Here is a 14,913-nt window from a genome sequence, read left to right as displayed (position 1 = left end):
CTTTCGGCTGATCAGTTAGCTTTAATCATGGCCACATCTATCACAGACGAGAAAAGGCGTGAGTTGCCTTCCCAGGCTACGCTTGACGAAGTGGGCGAGATCAACATCAAAGACAAAGACGGCAAAGAGGTGCCGCTCAAGTCGCTGTACACTGGCAAGCCGGCGAACGAACGGCAACTCATCATCTTCGTTCGACACTTCTTCTGTGGCGTAAGTTGTTATGTCCGTCCCGCAGCGAGGCCTACACCAACACATCTCTAGTCATGTGAACAGTACATCGAAGCGCTCGCGAAAGACTTGCCGCCAGCCAAGCTGTCCGCTGTGAACACGACCCTCACCATCATCGGATCCGGAGAGCCTATTTTGATTGAAGGCTACGCAAAGCGCACTGGATCACCTTTTCCAGTTTACACAGACAACTCAGTCCAGATTTACAAGAAACTTGGCATGGTTAGCACTCTCAAAGGGTCAATGGGAGGTCCTAAGTATACCCACAAGGGGTTCTTCAAGAACACGATCGATTCTATGTGGAATTCTGTCATGTCTGGTCATCCACTTTCGAGTGGGCCACCAGCTCAGAACGGAGGCGAGTTGTTGTTTCAGAACGGAGAGTTGAAATGGTGCTCGAGAATGGTGAGTTTGATCTTCGACATGGGAGAGTCTTGATTGCTGATCGTGGCGCGCAGCGCAATCCTACTGACCACACGGAAGTTGACGAGCTGAAGGAGGTACTTGGCATCACAGAGTGATCGATTGCAGAATACCAGTCGCACAGCACAAGAATACCCTCAATCTGTCGTTCCATGAAATAACCATTTAGCTTCAACGCGCAAGGTTCACTCAAATAGCAGTGCAGGCATGGTACCTCTTACATGCAGACGAGTGTCGTAGGTTTGAACGCGTTTCTCAACATCAGCGCCAGTTCCAACATATCGCCCTCACAACAGACTCGTTCTTTCGTAGACCGCAGCCCGCTACTCAACTGATGGCCAAGACTTGAGATATATATACGCAACGGGTACTCCCGCTTGTTATTGCCATCGTGGCCGAGTGGTCTAAGGCGGTAGATTTAAGTCAGTCCACGACATGAAACTCTACTGGGGAGACCCGCGCGCGTTCGAACCGCGTCGATGTAGGTTATGAAGTAAAGTTGTCCTGCGAAGGACGTCCACTTACGCTTCATTAGGGCATCGTCACATAAGTACGAGATGCAATATCTCTACTAATCTTTTTTGGTTTCCGCAGCATCCTCCTACTTTCTCAGTATGGAAGCCACTCTGAAGGTGGAAGTAGCTACTCGACTTTTGAGGCACAGACCCGCCCTTCATAAAAGATGCCAGAAATGTCGTGGCAGGCAGCATGCCTTTCATTTGCCTCGTGATGCATCTACGGTGGCTCACACCGTCCCCATTCTACTAATCGAATCGAGTACATGTCTGAAAGTTTTGCAGTGCCACTTTCTGCAGGCTGTGAGGTGACACCAAACGTTCCGCCTCGTCAACTCAGCCTCTGGCTGCGGTTTTGTCTTCGGCAAAGGATTGAGGAACATGGTTCGCACTCTGCCTGGCACAGGCAGAGCAGTGTCGAAGTGCGAAACAACGGACGTCCCCTGTACGTTGCTGTTCTCCATTATTGGGTGAAAGTGTGCAGCAACAGGCGGCTAATGCAGGTCTGGAGCGAGGTCTTCACCGGAAAATGACGATGTCATGGAAGGCGCAACGTGAGGCCGCCAGATAATAGCCACTATGTTTTCGCTGACTTCGCCTCAGTATAGCACTCAACTTCATTGACTCCTACACACCGCACTGCCTTGGTAATTGAACATGGTGAAGTATCCTTGCGCTTTCTGCTGTCCTCTCTTCTGCTCCGCTGTGCACGTTTCTTCGTACTTTCATTGCAAGTCCCCAGGCTTGGTCGAGCTTCTGTAGCGAGAGATACGACTTACCCTTCGGCAGAGTGCTGCGCCGTGTTCTGATTGACCTACATCATTGAGGTATTCTAGCTGCCCGCGCAGCGACTAACAGGCCTCTGGATTATCGCCTGCACCGACGCCCGCACGAATTCTCGAGCCGACTCTCTCGAACGACGTTTCCGCCGTTGCTGTCGACGACTGAGCAGGGGATCGCCGCTCTATCCCACCTCTGCCCCTTCATAGCGCTCACTGGCCGCGACAACGCCAACACCGTTGCCATTCTGCCACTGCGATACATTGCCTCTCCCCATTCAAAATGTCCACGAGCCGATAGAAATCAAATCAAGCTGGCTCATCTCTTCTCTTCCGTTCGAGACTGACCCGAACAACACAAGCCGCGACTTTCGAGCAGTCTTATCCGCTGTGACAGCGCGATCCAGAAGGTTCGTGCAGCCCAGCAAGTGGTAACAAGCCAAGGCAACCGCGATCTTCGCAGTATCACAACTGGTCCACGCCATCGCTAGGCCACGGTCGCCTCCTCGTTTGCTCTCCGGCCGTATCGCTTCGAGTCTAGGTCGGCATGCTGAAGAGGAGCGGTACGGTCGCAACAGTATGACGCGAGCCAGTCAGCGCATCTTTCCGGGAATGAACAGTCGCGAGGCCCACTGGCAAATCGACGACACCTCTCAGCAGTGGCAGCTCGATCTCATTCGGGCCCGTGGTGCGTCTCCTGCGGCGTCTCGCATTGCGAAGACGCGCAAGAAGAAGTGCCTGGCGGAGGAAGACCAAGACCCCGCAGGCGCGATGGCCGTCGCGTCCAATCATGACTGGGCAAGTGGGCCGGAGCCGAAGGCGACCAGCCAGCCGCGGGCGCTCAGCCACACGACCTTCAATTATTCGAGCAGTCCCCATCCTGCAACACTCCCACCAAGCACGCAGAGCCGTGAGTCACCTAGTGGCCGTCAGCTGCCTAGCGCATTCAGCACTAATTCGCTGCCAGCATCAGGCGTCATCTGGAGCCCGGAAGTCTGTCAGAGCGCGCCGAGTCTTGGGCTGCTGTATAACACGTGCACTGCCGCACTGCCTCGACCGGGAGTCGCGGCCTTTGCACCGAGTGGGAATCTGTCGGCGTCGGTGCCTCAGGACGGGCGCATTTCATCCGTCGACTTGCACAATTCATCAACAGCGACATCGACGTGGCTGCACGACAACCAGTGGGCAGCAGGCTTCTTTACTGATTCCAGCGGTGTCGACAACTCGCATTCTTTGCCACCCCGTCTGCCGCCCAACCAGGGACCTCCGACCATAAGACTCACTACTGCGACCGCCGCATCCCAGCCTCAGGCCGCGTACCTCTCAGCATCGGCATCGCCACCTGCAGGCCGCGATAATAATCACATTCCGGCCTTTCTCTCACATCCGCATTCGCAAATGTCTCCATACATGGCGAATGAGACGATGGAACCCATCCAGGCGCCCGTGTCGCCCATCAGCCCGCGTCAGTCGCCGCACGACACGACGATGGGCGACCAGCAGCACCAACTGCCTCGAAAACGATCACATTCTGTCATGTCGCAACAGCACGATGCCGCGATAGTAGATGTGTTACATAGCCGCGCGCCTTCAACTCACTCGCAAACGGGCGCGTCGCCGACTGAAGAATTCTCCCCACGAGGCTCACGAGCTTTCAAGCGCGGCGATCCCCCGATGAATACAGAAGGTAAATACATATGCAACTTCTCGGACGATTGTAATGGCCAAGTATTTGAGCGAAAATGCGAATGGAGGTGAGTCTACCCTGTGGTGTCATCTTTGCACTGTATCTGACATGATCATAGTAAGCACATGGACAAGCACGATCGACCATACCGGTGTCCACATCCATCATGTGCCAAACTCCAAGGCTTCACGTACAGTGGCGGGCTGCTACGACATGAGCGAGAAGTTCACAACAAGCACGGCGGACCCAAGGCCCAGCTAGTATGTCCGTTCACGGATTGCAAGCGACATTCCGGAAAGGGCTTTACGAGGAAGGAGAACCTCAACGAACACCTACGGCGAGTGCACAATAATAAGGATGCGAGCTCTCAGCAAGACGCCATCTTGGAGCCAAATGGCAACGAAGTCGTTCCCGGGGCTCTCGATGGCGAAACCCAAGCGAGTACCATGACGACTACTGGCGGCGAAGACCTATCATCTCTTGAGCCGAGTCTGAAGCGAAAACGTTCTAATCCGCCTCAAGATCAGGTGGGATTATCCGCGCTGGACGAGAACAACATGATGCAGGAAATGCATCGATTACGTCAAGAGAACGCATGGCAGGCCGACCGCATTCGACAACTCGAAGCTGCAGCGGCCATGAACGCCGAAAAGACGCAGCGGCTAGAAGAGACTATTAGTCTGTGGGCGCAGCAACAAAGTCAAGCACATGCACAGCACGAGCAGCAGCAACAGCCGGAGCAACCGCTTATGCAACATCATGAGCCAGATCAGCAACAGTTCGCTCCACAGCACGAGGAGTCGCAGAACAATGAGCATCAACAACTCGCCGAGCAGCAGATTGCTGAGCATCACCTCACAGAGCAGCATCTGAGCGATCAACAGCTAGGGGAGCAACAGCTTGGTCAGCATGGTACTGTGGAAGGAGACATGAAAGCGGTATTCGAAGCTGTGCACGCAGAGGGAAGCTAGGAGCTTGCCGCCGCTCATGCAGCACCGTCACTTTTTGTCTACGGCACATTGCAAGGAGATTAGATGCTATTTGAGCTCATTCCGGTATCGAGTCTCTATCTCTATTGGCGGGTTGGCAAGGCCTCGTCGAGAATGAGGCGCAGCGTGCGCTCACCCGGCTTGTGATCGGCGGAGATTGGAGGATGTTTGGGGCAAGAAAAGCTGCTGCCTACTTCACCGACACAGCTTGTATTTTCGTCTTTCGTTATGTTTTGCGCTTCGCTGCTCACAATACCCCACAATCGTAGCGTCATAGAATGTGCTAATACTAAGTTGGTCAATCCAAGACTTTGGATCTTACATTGTGGTTGAGAGGTGACGTTGGAAGTGAAATGATATGCCTCAGGCAGATGAAATCCGAAATTTTTCTGTCATCACGCAGCTTCTCCAATGCTCTGTTCGCTACCCCTGGTGCCGTTGTGCCTCGCGCAAACATTGGAGACATTGCATCTCTGCACAGAATATCTGGTCACTTGTTTATCTGACTCTCTTACAGTGTACCGCATCCGCGTCCTTCACCACGGCAACTCATACCCTTCGCGATGCCAGAATTTGCCCGTCTCTTCGATCCCCTTCTCCTGCACAATAGCCCATAACTTCGTCGCCGCCTCCTCCGGCTGAACAGCCTCTGCGGGTGCCGAAGCCTCAGGCGTCAAATTCGATATCACAATTCCCGGATGCAACAGATCCACCACTATACCTTTCTCTTTCAATTCCACTGCCATGTTTTTACCGATACTGTTTACTGCGGCTTTTGAAGCACGGTAAGCATAATTTCCGCCTGTGCTGTTATCGCCTATGCTTCCGACGCGGGAGCTTACGATTCCAACCTTTGGGTTGGAGGATTGGAGAAGGTTGGGGAGGAGGGCTTGGGTTAGGAGGAGGGGACCGAAGGTGTTGGTTTCGAAAATGCGGGTTAGGATGTCTTTTGTTACGGTGGAGAGTTCGTCGTTGCCGGTTCCGGGGGCCATTACTCCGGCGATGTTGAGGAGGAGGTCTACGGGTTTGTTGACGAGTTGGGCGGCGAAGCCGGAGATTGATTCTGGAGAGCGGACGTCGAGACCTGTTGGTGTGAGTGGTGTGAGAGGCTACTGACTGGCGTCAGTTGGAACGTGGCTCTGCTCACGATGTAGGCGACACTGAAGGGACTGCAGTTGTACTCCCACTTCATGGTCTGCGGCCTGCGTGGACGAGTCAACTTCCCCTCTGCTATCTTGAAGTTGCTTCGTCACTTCGTACATGTACCTCATAGCCCTACCGGTCCTTGTCAGTCGCATGCTCGAGCCGCTGCTCAGCTTGCCTTACCTCGCTGATCAAGATATTGGCAAAGGCATGGCCAATACCTGAGTTAGCTCCTGTCACAACCGCCGTAGGCATCTCGCAGGTATTTTCCGACTGATATAACGAGCAAATGTGCTTGACTAGAGTGGTAGGAAATATGTTCACTTGCTCTTGATTCCGGCATTGATCCTGAGGGGACATCAACGTCATCGCTGCTCGGCCGCATGTGCTGCTGTACGCCTTTCTACAACAGCTGTGGCTCTGGTGCTGGGCATATAAAGTCAGCCGTGCCAAAGCAGAGCTCAACTGCTTTGAAAGCCATGGGCGGCTGGAGCCGATGCTGGTCTGTGTATATGATGAGCAGGAGGAAGTGGCCTGCCGTGTAGGTTGGGCAGCAGCGACCGGCACGTGACGCCCATGGAGCAGCCACGGGAATTGATGAGACTGAGTCATTGCACTGACGGCACTTGCTTAATGCCCGTCAATCCCCCTTGAAGATGAGCGATGTCCCATTCCCGTTTCAACGTTATAGGGAGGCGAGTGGACTAGTGCAGGAGGATTCCGACGACCTTGAGGTTGTTGATCTTTCCCTGCCGACTCATCATTCTCGGTGTCCGAGTTCAGAAGATTGCAATATTCTATAGCGAACAGGCGATCGTTTCAACATTGATGTCCTCACGTGGATCACAAGCTTCTTCGCTGGAAAGACAAAATTTCACTGAACAAGGCCCATCGTCGGCTGATCTCATGGTTAGGAGAGAAGTAGGCACTTCCCTGCACAAAAAGTATCAACTTCAATATAGCCGCGCAGAAACTACTGGCGCTGGCCATAGTACAGGCATTCCTGGGTTTCACCACGACCTACCGGTGCTGCGGTTTGATCTTCACTGGCGCAAGATCTTCGTCCTGACATGAAGATCAGGTGGTCGTGGGGTGTCCCATCTGCAAGTCATCGATTAGCCAATTGCTTCGACTCCTGTCTACGGTATCCACTCTATGCTGGCACAGCGACGTGGTCCGAGTGCAACGCTTCATTTCGCCAGGCATGTCAATGTGCATCACGAGCAAGTATGCGAATCGCCAGTCATGTCAGCCGCGGATAGAAACGTTACGGCGTGGATAGCGAGTCGCCTTGCGGACTACCGACGCATGCGCGGCGCTCTCCACAGACCATGACCGTGGATACCTCTGGATGCAACGACCTCTGAGTGCAAGCGCCTAATCAGAATGGCTCTCGGTCCATGACATGCTTTGCTGATTGGCTTAGCGACCTTCGGTTGCACTCAGAGGTAGTTGCATTCAGAGGTATTCAGGCTTATACTGGCGCGGCATCTTGGAATGCTGCTCGGACAGTTGCCTCGTCTGTACGACTGCCTCTGCGGCAAGCCGAGGCGCTTTGCATGGCAGATATCTCGTTTAGCAATGTGCAACATCGCCTGTTGCTGAGGTAAGTGCAGATGTGTGCTGCGATCCATGGAAGCACTTGCCCGCGATCGACCGGAAAGGAGCCTGCAGAGCAGGAAACGCATACCGCGGAGCAGCAAGCCGATGCATGTTGATAGCGTGAGAAAGGGCATCGATGCCATTTGGGTCGTGTCGCAGGTGATCGAGCAGAATCAGAGTATTTTCTTCCAGCTTCGCATGGCAATAAAGTGTGGTCATGGGACTCTCTCCGCGTTCAGACCACCTGTCCTGGAGTGGTGAAGCTCCGACCAGTTGTCGAGGAAGCTTATCGCAAGAACAGAGCGCAGCGCAGGAATGATTGCGGGTTCGAAGTGCCAGCGCGCTGCTCATGCGATCAAATTGCAAATTTGACATGGAAAGTGTCGGAAGTTTACCGTCTGCATGGATCCAAGCGTCTCGTGGCGTGATGTGACACGATATCGTCGAAGCTGCACGACTTGTCCGCGGTTTCGCTCCCTCGAAGGCAGTGTTGCATCTATTTGCATTGACCGGATGAGACGGCGGCTGCAGCAAGGCAATTTGTAGCACGTAAGCAGCAACAAGTGGTCGCTATTATTGCTGTACACGTTGTCACTGCTGCTATGCATATTGAAAAGGCTATTGAGTTTCTGGCGGCCACGTGCTCGACGCCTCGCTGTGTTGTATGCACGGGTGCAGATTGGTGTCATCGTACACGAAAAATCTCGCGTCGCTGTCAACGTGATCATGCTTTGCGTTGTGCGTCGAGGCGTGCAGAGCGCGTGCCGCCATGAGCACTGTTCCGTCGTCTCGTATGTGACAGAACATTCCATGCATGAGGCCGGTGTATCGTTCGACTCGGAAACTTGACCATGCGCCATGCCACCAAGGTAGGGTCAGATCGAGCTGGCCAACATGCTTCAATGTTGAGCGTTTCGTGCTATGTTTGTCGAGAAACACAACACCGGTGCCGACGCCTCGGATTGTAAAAAACATGACGCCAATCATGCATACCCCAGCAGGACATCGTCTCGTCTGCTTGCATGCCGAATCGCTTGGGATTCGGACATGAAAAAGGTGTGGCTTTCATTGGCGAAGCACGCCTTGAACCACGCGCGCAAAAGCCGCTCCTTCGCGCGTCGCTGCCCGCTGACGCTGCTGTGCTGTGGTGCTTGCGCTCGACGATACCGCCGGCAGTGTGGCTCGGCCAATGGTGAGTCAGACGTCGTCGTTGCGGTCTGCTATACGCCCATGACAAGTCGGCAGTGCAGTGCCGGCCACTACTGAGCAGGCCAGGGATATCAACAAAACCTGCTTTGCTTTTCTTCACCGCCAGGCTCACGGCACGCGTGATTCCTTGGGAGCGTCGTCAAGATCCAGAAATGTTCATTCGTGGTCGATTGGGCCGATGGAAACCTACTTTGGGTGTTTATGCTTCGTCGAGTCCGCGGCGGCACTGTTAGGTTCGCTGACTGTGTGGAGAGCTCCCCTGCACGAGCCGGGGGGCTGACATTTCTACGCTCGAGGGAAGAGTAAGGCATCGTATGGCAGCGACGCTATAGGCAACGCCGCGCTCGCCGCTGGCTACCGGTCCTCGGCGGTCACGTAGCTCGTTTAAGCACGGAAGCGAATGGAATGGATGGCATTGCATCGCATCGTCCGATGAGCATCACAGCATGCTCACGCCGCTCCACCGCTGCAGACAATGCTCCCTGGACGAGCGGCAGCCTCACGTGGGAGTCGGCTCATGTAACGATAAGAAAGGGAGCGGCTCCACTGCAGCGCACATCCTGGGCCGTCAGGATGGTGCGATCACAGGCACTCCGTAACGCCGGCGTTCGTGAGTGAGACTCGAGTCGCCGCAGCAGGCGGAGCTCTACGCGGGGGCGGGCGCGTTGCGTTGACGGTCGGCGTGAACTGCGAGCGACAGCAGCAGCAGCAGCAGAACCAACGGGCACGCATATTAGCCAAGGTGGATTCTACCAGAAAAAGACGAGCTGTCGGCGCAGGAGGAGCACGAGTAGTTCGCACCCAAAAAATAGCTCTCGCGATGCCTTCCCCGGGGTCCGCGTAGCCGGGACTGACACTACTTGCGGCTCGCTCGCTCTGCCAAAACACGGCGAACGACCACGGCCGGCTGCATGCATGGCATGGCCCTCGTGATGCTGCGCGAGGCATTCTTAGCCTGCCAGCGCAGCAGAGCTAGCCCGCTGGTCCTCTCGCAGGTACCAGCAGCAGTGGCAGCAGCAGCAGCAAGCGCTCACGGCCGAAACGCGCCAGCGCGCAGCGCAGCGCTGAGACACGAACGAAACCGTGTTCACGCAGTGCCATCGGCACTTGCACCCAAGATGAAAGGCAGTTTGTTGGGGCGCGCTGCGGGATGATGTCAACGCAACCGGGTCGGGAGCGCTCCTGCTTCCTGCACCGTGCCTGATGAGATTCGGGGTGAATAATGGAGCGTGCCTTGTCAGCGCTGGCGGAGCTTCTGCTGGCTGGCGTGGTGTCGTGCTGCGCGGTGATGCACATGCAACAGATCCGCGCGATTCCTTGCGCTGAGACTCCGACAGGCACGCGCACCGCCGCATCACCAGCCTGCCCGCCTGCCAGACCGACCAGCATCCGCCGTGGATCTGCAGCGACGTTTTGGCTGCACACGATTCGACGGAGCACAAGGTTTTCTCAGCCTTCTGGCGACGATCTCCAGGGTCAGGGAGGAAGCAGTTTTGGTGGCCCTTGAGCCTTGGGCCTGGCAAGCTGGCTAGTTAGTGCCGCTCGCTAGCTTTCTCGTGCTGCGTGCTTGCTCACTGTCTGAACGCAACGATTCACACATCACCGACCGCTTTTCCATCCTCGCCAACCTCACCTCAGTCATTCCTTCTCACCTCCGCCGCTACACATAGACCCCGGGCGCCAGGACGCGACCCAGCGACAGCAGCGCGCCACTCCCACCGCCAGAGAGGACAACACTTTTCGACAGCTGCCGTTACACGACCGCTCTGACACAGGCACGCTGCTGCTGCTCCTGCTGCGCGCGCACCTCATTCCTGCGCACCACGCTCTGATCCGAACTTAAAGCACCCCCACATACTGCTGCGGATTCATTCCCATTGCAATCAGCCCTGCATACTCCTGCTGGCCTGCGGCGCAGTGCACCGCAGACTGTGCCGAGCCCTGTCGTCTTCCTGCCTGGTTGCAGCAAGCGACAGATACAGCACGCCGCTCCGCAATCCTTCTCAGGCAAGCACGACTATACCACCAGGCCGGACCTACCGCGCTGTGCGCACTCAACGACTCCTCATCGCAATCAATTGCCTTGGAACCCGTCCAGAAAGTCAGCGCGCCCTCGCCTCCTCGGTGCTACCCGCAGACTCGGCCCCCATTGAGCGCTCCTGGGTTGGGATTCCATCAAACTTGGCGCCATCTTGCCAGGACGACTGTCTCCCGCTGCGCAATCCCGTCTCGACTCACCGGCTGTGCTCTCTGGTGTGACAGCATATCGTTTGGCGACGCTCTCTATCGCTGGTCACCATGAGCAGGCATTGTCGACTCGAATAACCCACTCCATCACCTACCTGTAACAGCCATGAACCTCTCCTCCGGCACTCGCAGCCAAGATGCCTTCTCGGCACGCACTGCTGCTGGTCCTGGATCCCTCCCTAAGGCGCACGCTACTCCTTCGCATTCTCAGCCGGCGAGAATCAATACAGCTATAGCCTTGACCATTACTCCCTCTTCAGCTGGCATGACTGCTTCGTCTGTCCCGAGTCGGAGCAGCTCTCTGCATCACATCTACTCAGTCAAATCGTATCGCAACGTATCTCAAGACTCTTTGGCTGAGAGCAGAATGTCTCCTCAGACATATCCTTCTCCCTCCTCGGTTCCACGGAGGGCGATGTCAGATCGTGCATTTTCAGAGCGCTCGCCTTCGCCACATACCCGCGTAGGACATCCTGGAGCGATGGCGGAGGCCATGTCTGCGACTGGTCGAGGCGATGGTCTCTTTCGGAGGTTGTCTCGAGGCGCTTCGAACAAGCTTAGACGCCGCGCATCCACCACGCATTCGCTTCGTATGCGGGACCAAAGCGCTGGACCCCTGCTAGTCCGTCGTCGCAGTGACAGCAATGGAGCTTCGGATTTTCAAGATGTGTCGGACCTGGAGCTGGACAGCAACCTGGATGATATGGACGAGTGCCCTCCCTACGTCAAGGATCGGAGCAATGCACTTGGAATCAACGTCGGGCGTCCTACCCTTGTGTCGCACGGTACGGGCAGCACATTCGTGGGTGGGATCGCGCCATCATCCTCTGCAATCCTGGAAAAGGGCACTTGGGTCTGGAAGCACACGCGGCGCAGCAGAAAGCGAATTCAATTGCGACTTGACTCAAGCTCAGCGAGAGTGTGCTGGCACGGCAAGCGACCCGACAAATCCTTCTTCATTGACGATGTCAGAGAGATGCGCGTTGGCGAGGAGTCTCGGAACGCTCGAGACGATATCAAGGTCCCTGCAGACCAGGAAGACCTACTTGTCACTATCGTCTATGCTGTGGCAGAACGATCCAAAGGCCGTAGCATCAAAACCATGCATATCGTGATGCCGGACCACTACATCATGAAACTGTGGACCAATGCGCTCAACATCGTGACGCGGCAGCGCATAGAGGTCATGAACGCATTATCCTCAAATCCGGAGAAGGCAGAGAAAGGGATGGCCTTGGCTTGGAAGCAGGTCATGAGCCAGAAAGACGTCACTCAAGAAGAGCGATTGACTCTTGCAGATGCCATGGCTTTGTGCCGGTCGTTGGAGATCAACTGCTCCGAATCTGCAGTCAAGACACACTTCAAGGCGATCGGTCGTGATGAACATGCAGCACTCACCTATGACCAGTACAAAGATTTTCTCCAGTCCTTCCGGGAGCGAAAGGATGTCACCCACATCTTCAAAAATTGGCAGCTTGGCACCGACCACGACATGGTTCTAGAAACCTTCTTGGAATTCATGCGCTACGAGCAAAAGGCTGATGTTGACAAGGATCGTGCTTACTGGGAAGCTGTCTTCCAAAGGTTTGCACGACCTGGAAACAACCGTCCAACCCTACCTGATGCTGCCCCACAGCTGTACCAAAAGGTGTGGACAACTCAGAGCTTCCAGACGTTCTTGACCTCATCATTCACATCTCCTCTTGCACCACTCGGCGGTGAACCCTTTCTGGACAGACCGCTGAATGAATATTTCATCTCGAGCTCACACAACACCTATCTGCTCGGGCGACAAGTTGCTGGCACATCGAGCGTTGAAGGCTACATCTCTGCGCTGGTCAAAGGCTGTCGCTGCGTCGAGATTGATTGTTGGGACGGCGATGATGGTCGACCCATCGTGACCCACGGACGGACAATGACCAGCAAGATTCCATTCGAAGACTGCGTGTCGGTCGTTGCAAAATATGCCTTCCACAGCTCGCCATACCCATTGGTCGTCTCTCTCGAAGTGCACTGCAACCCCGAACAACAGCTTGTCATGGTGGAGCTGATGCGCAAGTACTTCGGCACCATGATGGTCACTGAGCCAATCTCGAACAACACTGTCAGCCTGCCTTCACCAGAGGAGCTGCGCAACAGGATCTTGATCAAGGTGAAAGCATCGGCGGAAATAGAGCAACTGCAGTCGCTTTCGGAAGCTCCCACTGGTCGCAGCAGAGCACGGAGTCTCACGCAGACTTTCGGCCGCGCGCCGTCTACAGAGACTTCCAGCACAACATCGTCCCCGCTGGTTTCCGGTTCTTCGGCGACGAGTCCGTCTGAAGTCAATGGCGTTTTCACGCCCCGAGGATCGATTCCATCCGGAGTCATCACTCCTAGCAGTTCTGCAGACGACAGCGACGAAGTTCGTCAGCCCGTGGACAGGGCGAAGCGACGGGGCAACAAGACTCGCATCATCCACGAGCTTGGCAAGCTGGGTGTGTACGCGCAGGGCATCAAATTTGGTGCTGGCTTCCAGACGCCCGCCGGCAAAACCTACAACCACATCTATTCCTTCAACGAGAACACATTCGACGATCTATGCACGAAGAAGACGGACAACAAAGCTCTCTTGGAGAAGCACAACGTCAGGCACCTTTTGCGCGTTTACCCGGCTGCCAAGCGCGTGGATTCTTCCAACTTCAACCCATTGTCGGTTTGGCGCCGAGGAGGACAAATGGCTGCTCTCAATTGGCAGACTTACGATGTTCCTCAACAGATCAACGAGGCCATGTTCGCCGGTGGTTTGGATCGCTTGGGATATGTTCTCAAGCCGGACGAGCTCCGACATGCCAAGCATCAGCCCATCTTCGACGCTGTTGACCAAGGTCCCAAGGACCACGAGAAGAGGGGCAAGAAGTGCGTCAAATTGAGTGTCGACATCATCTCCGCGCAACGCTTGCCCCGCCCACGCAATCAAAGCTCGGGAGCCGGCATGAACCCCTACATCGAATTCGAGATGTTCTACGCGGAAGATAAGGAGCGCGTGATAACCAAGTCGGATGGCATCAATGACGCGTCAGTACCAGAGCTGCCTACCGAGAGGCCGCTACCGAGCCGCAGCCGGACAAGAATTGTCGAAGGCAATGGCTTTGACCCGCAGTACCACCAGAACATCACGACTTCGGTCGAGACGAAATTTCCCGGCCTCGTCTTCGTCCGATGGACCGTGTGGAATGCTCCACAAGGCAAAAAGTCGGGCTCCAACGGCGTGCTCCTTGCTGCATATACAGCTAAGCTCAGTAGTCTACAGCAAGGCTACCGACACCTTCCACTCTTCAACCCTCAAGGAGAGCAGTACCGCGACGCGAAGCTCTTCGTCAAGATCAAGACGGAGGCTCCAGTTGCAATTCAGCAACAAGATGACGAAAGCTTGTACTACGGCATTGTGGACCCCACAGCTTCGCCTCGATTCGACTCGTCCCGAGGCGCCTGGCCACGTCGCATTTTCAGTCGAGCTTCGTCACAACGTCGAAAAGACGCCTCCAGCGAAGTTGCGGGACCTTTGTCCCGAACTTCCAGCATGGACCGCGAGTCCTTGCAATGATCAAAGCACGTTTGACACTTTTTAATTCTGCGCGCATTCACGATACCCGTACCACATTCACATATTCGGCGTTCCACGGGCATAATTCGGCAAACACAGCTGGCATGCTGTTGTTCCATGGGCGGCTACATTGAGTTGAGAAAGAATACAGTCTTATACCCCACTTCGCAATTGCATTTGCAGGGCTCATCATCCGCGCATTCTCCACGTCTGGCGTTTCTCTCCCTTCTTGCACCTTCTTCGCACTTGGATCCTCTGTTCGGCTGGCTATCGAACTCTCCGCAAGAAAAAGAAGGGAAAGAATGCAAGGCGATGACGACTCAGACGCCCAAGTTGTGTTTTTTGGTTTTTCATTTGTTGTTTGTCTTCTCCTTCTGAAAGATGTACAACTTGGCACTACAAGAACAAGAAACGACACCGCACAAGGGCTGCGCTCTTCAAGAATGATCTCTGCATCATTTACGTTTTCTGTTGTTTTTCCGTTCTTCCAAACAACTTCTGCACT

General features: G+C 55.1%; 4 protein-coding genes and 1 non-coding gene across 5 annotated transcripts; 4 read left to right on the top strand and 1 right to left on the bottom strand.

Moving 5' to 3' along the window:
* Positions 1 to 27: 27 nt before the first annotated feature.
* On the top strand, positions 28 to 749 carry RHO25_000642 (uncharacterized protein; the record flags this gene model as incomplete). Its single annotated transcript, XM_023593252.2, has 3 exons — positions 28 to 210; positions 262 to 633; positions 687 to 749. 3 exons carry the CDS (start codon positions 28 to 30, stop codon positions 747 to 749), a joined length of 618 nt encoding a protein of 205 aa, XP_023458260.1.
* A 287-nt stretch (positions 750 to 1,036) lies between these two features.
* RHO25_000641 lies at positions 1,037 to 1,139 on the top strand. Its single transcript has one exon. It is a non-coding gene; the product is annotated as a tRNA-Leu (tRNA).
* A 1,385-nt stretch (positions 1,140 to 2,524) lies between these two features.
* Positions 2,525 to 4,603, top strand: RHO25_000640 (uncharacterized protein; the record flags this gene model as incomplete). The annotated part of the gene is made up of 2 exons (XM_023593251.2): positions 2,525 to 3,699; positions 3,751 to 4,603. 2 exons carry the CDS (start codon positions 2,525 to 2,527, stop codon positions 4,601 to 4,603), a joined length of 2,028 nt encoding a protein of 675 aa, XP_023458267.2.
* A 554-nt stretch (positions 4,604 to 5,157) lies between these two features.
* On the bottom strand, positions 5,158 to 6,019 carry RHO25_000639 (uncharacterized protein; the record flags this gene model as incomplete). The annotated part of the gene is made up of 4 exons (XM_065602038.1): positions 5,158 to 5,705; positions 5,769 to 5,823; positions 5,882 to 5,896; positions 5,948 to 6,019. The coding sequence occupies 4 exons, from the start codon at positions 6,017 to 6,019 to the stop codon at positions 5,158 to 5,160; spliced, it is 690 nt and encodes a 229-aa protein (XP_065458110.1).
* Positions 6,020 to 10,928: 4,909 nt separating this feature from the next.
* Positions 10,929 to 14,408, top strand: RHO25_000638 (uncharacterized protein; the record flags this gene model as incomplete). The annotated part of the gene is made up of 1 exon (XM_023593249.2): positions 10,929 to 14,408. One exon carries the CDS (start codon positions 10,929 to 10,931, stop codon positions 14,406 to 14,408), a length of 3,480 nt encoding a protein of 1,159 aa, XP_023458265.1.
* Between the last annotated feature and the right edge of the window lie 505 nt (positions 14,409 to 14,913).

This window comes from Cercospora beticola, chromosome 1 (genome assembly GCF_033473495.1).
Source record: "Cercospora beticola chromosome 1, complete sequence".
In the NCBI taxonomy this organism is placed as follows: Eukaryota; Fungi; Ascomycota; class Dothideomycetes; order Mycosphaerellales; family Mycosphaerellaceae; genus Cercospora; species Cercospora beticola.
Note: the sequence above shows the minus strand (reverse complement) of the source record. Positions and strands in the feature narration are given on the sequence as shown.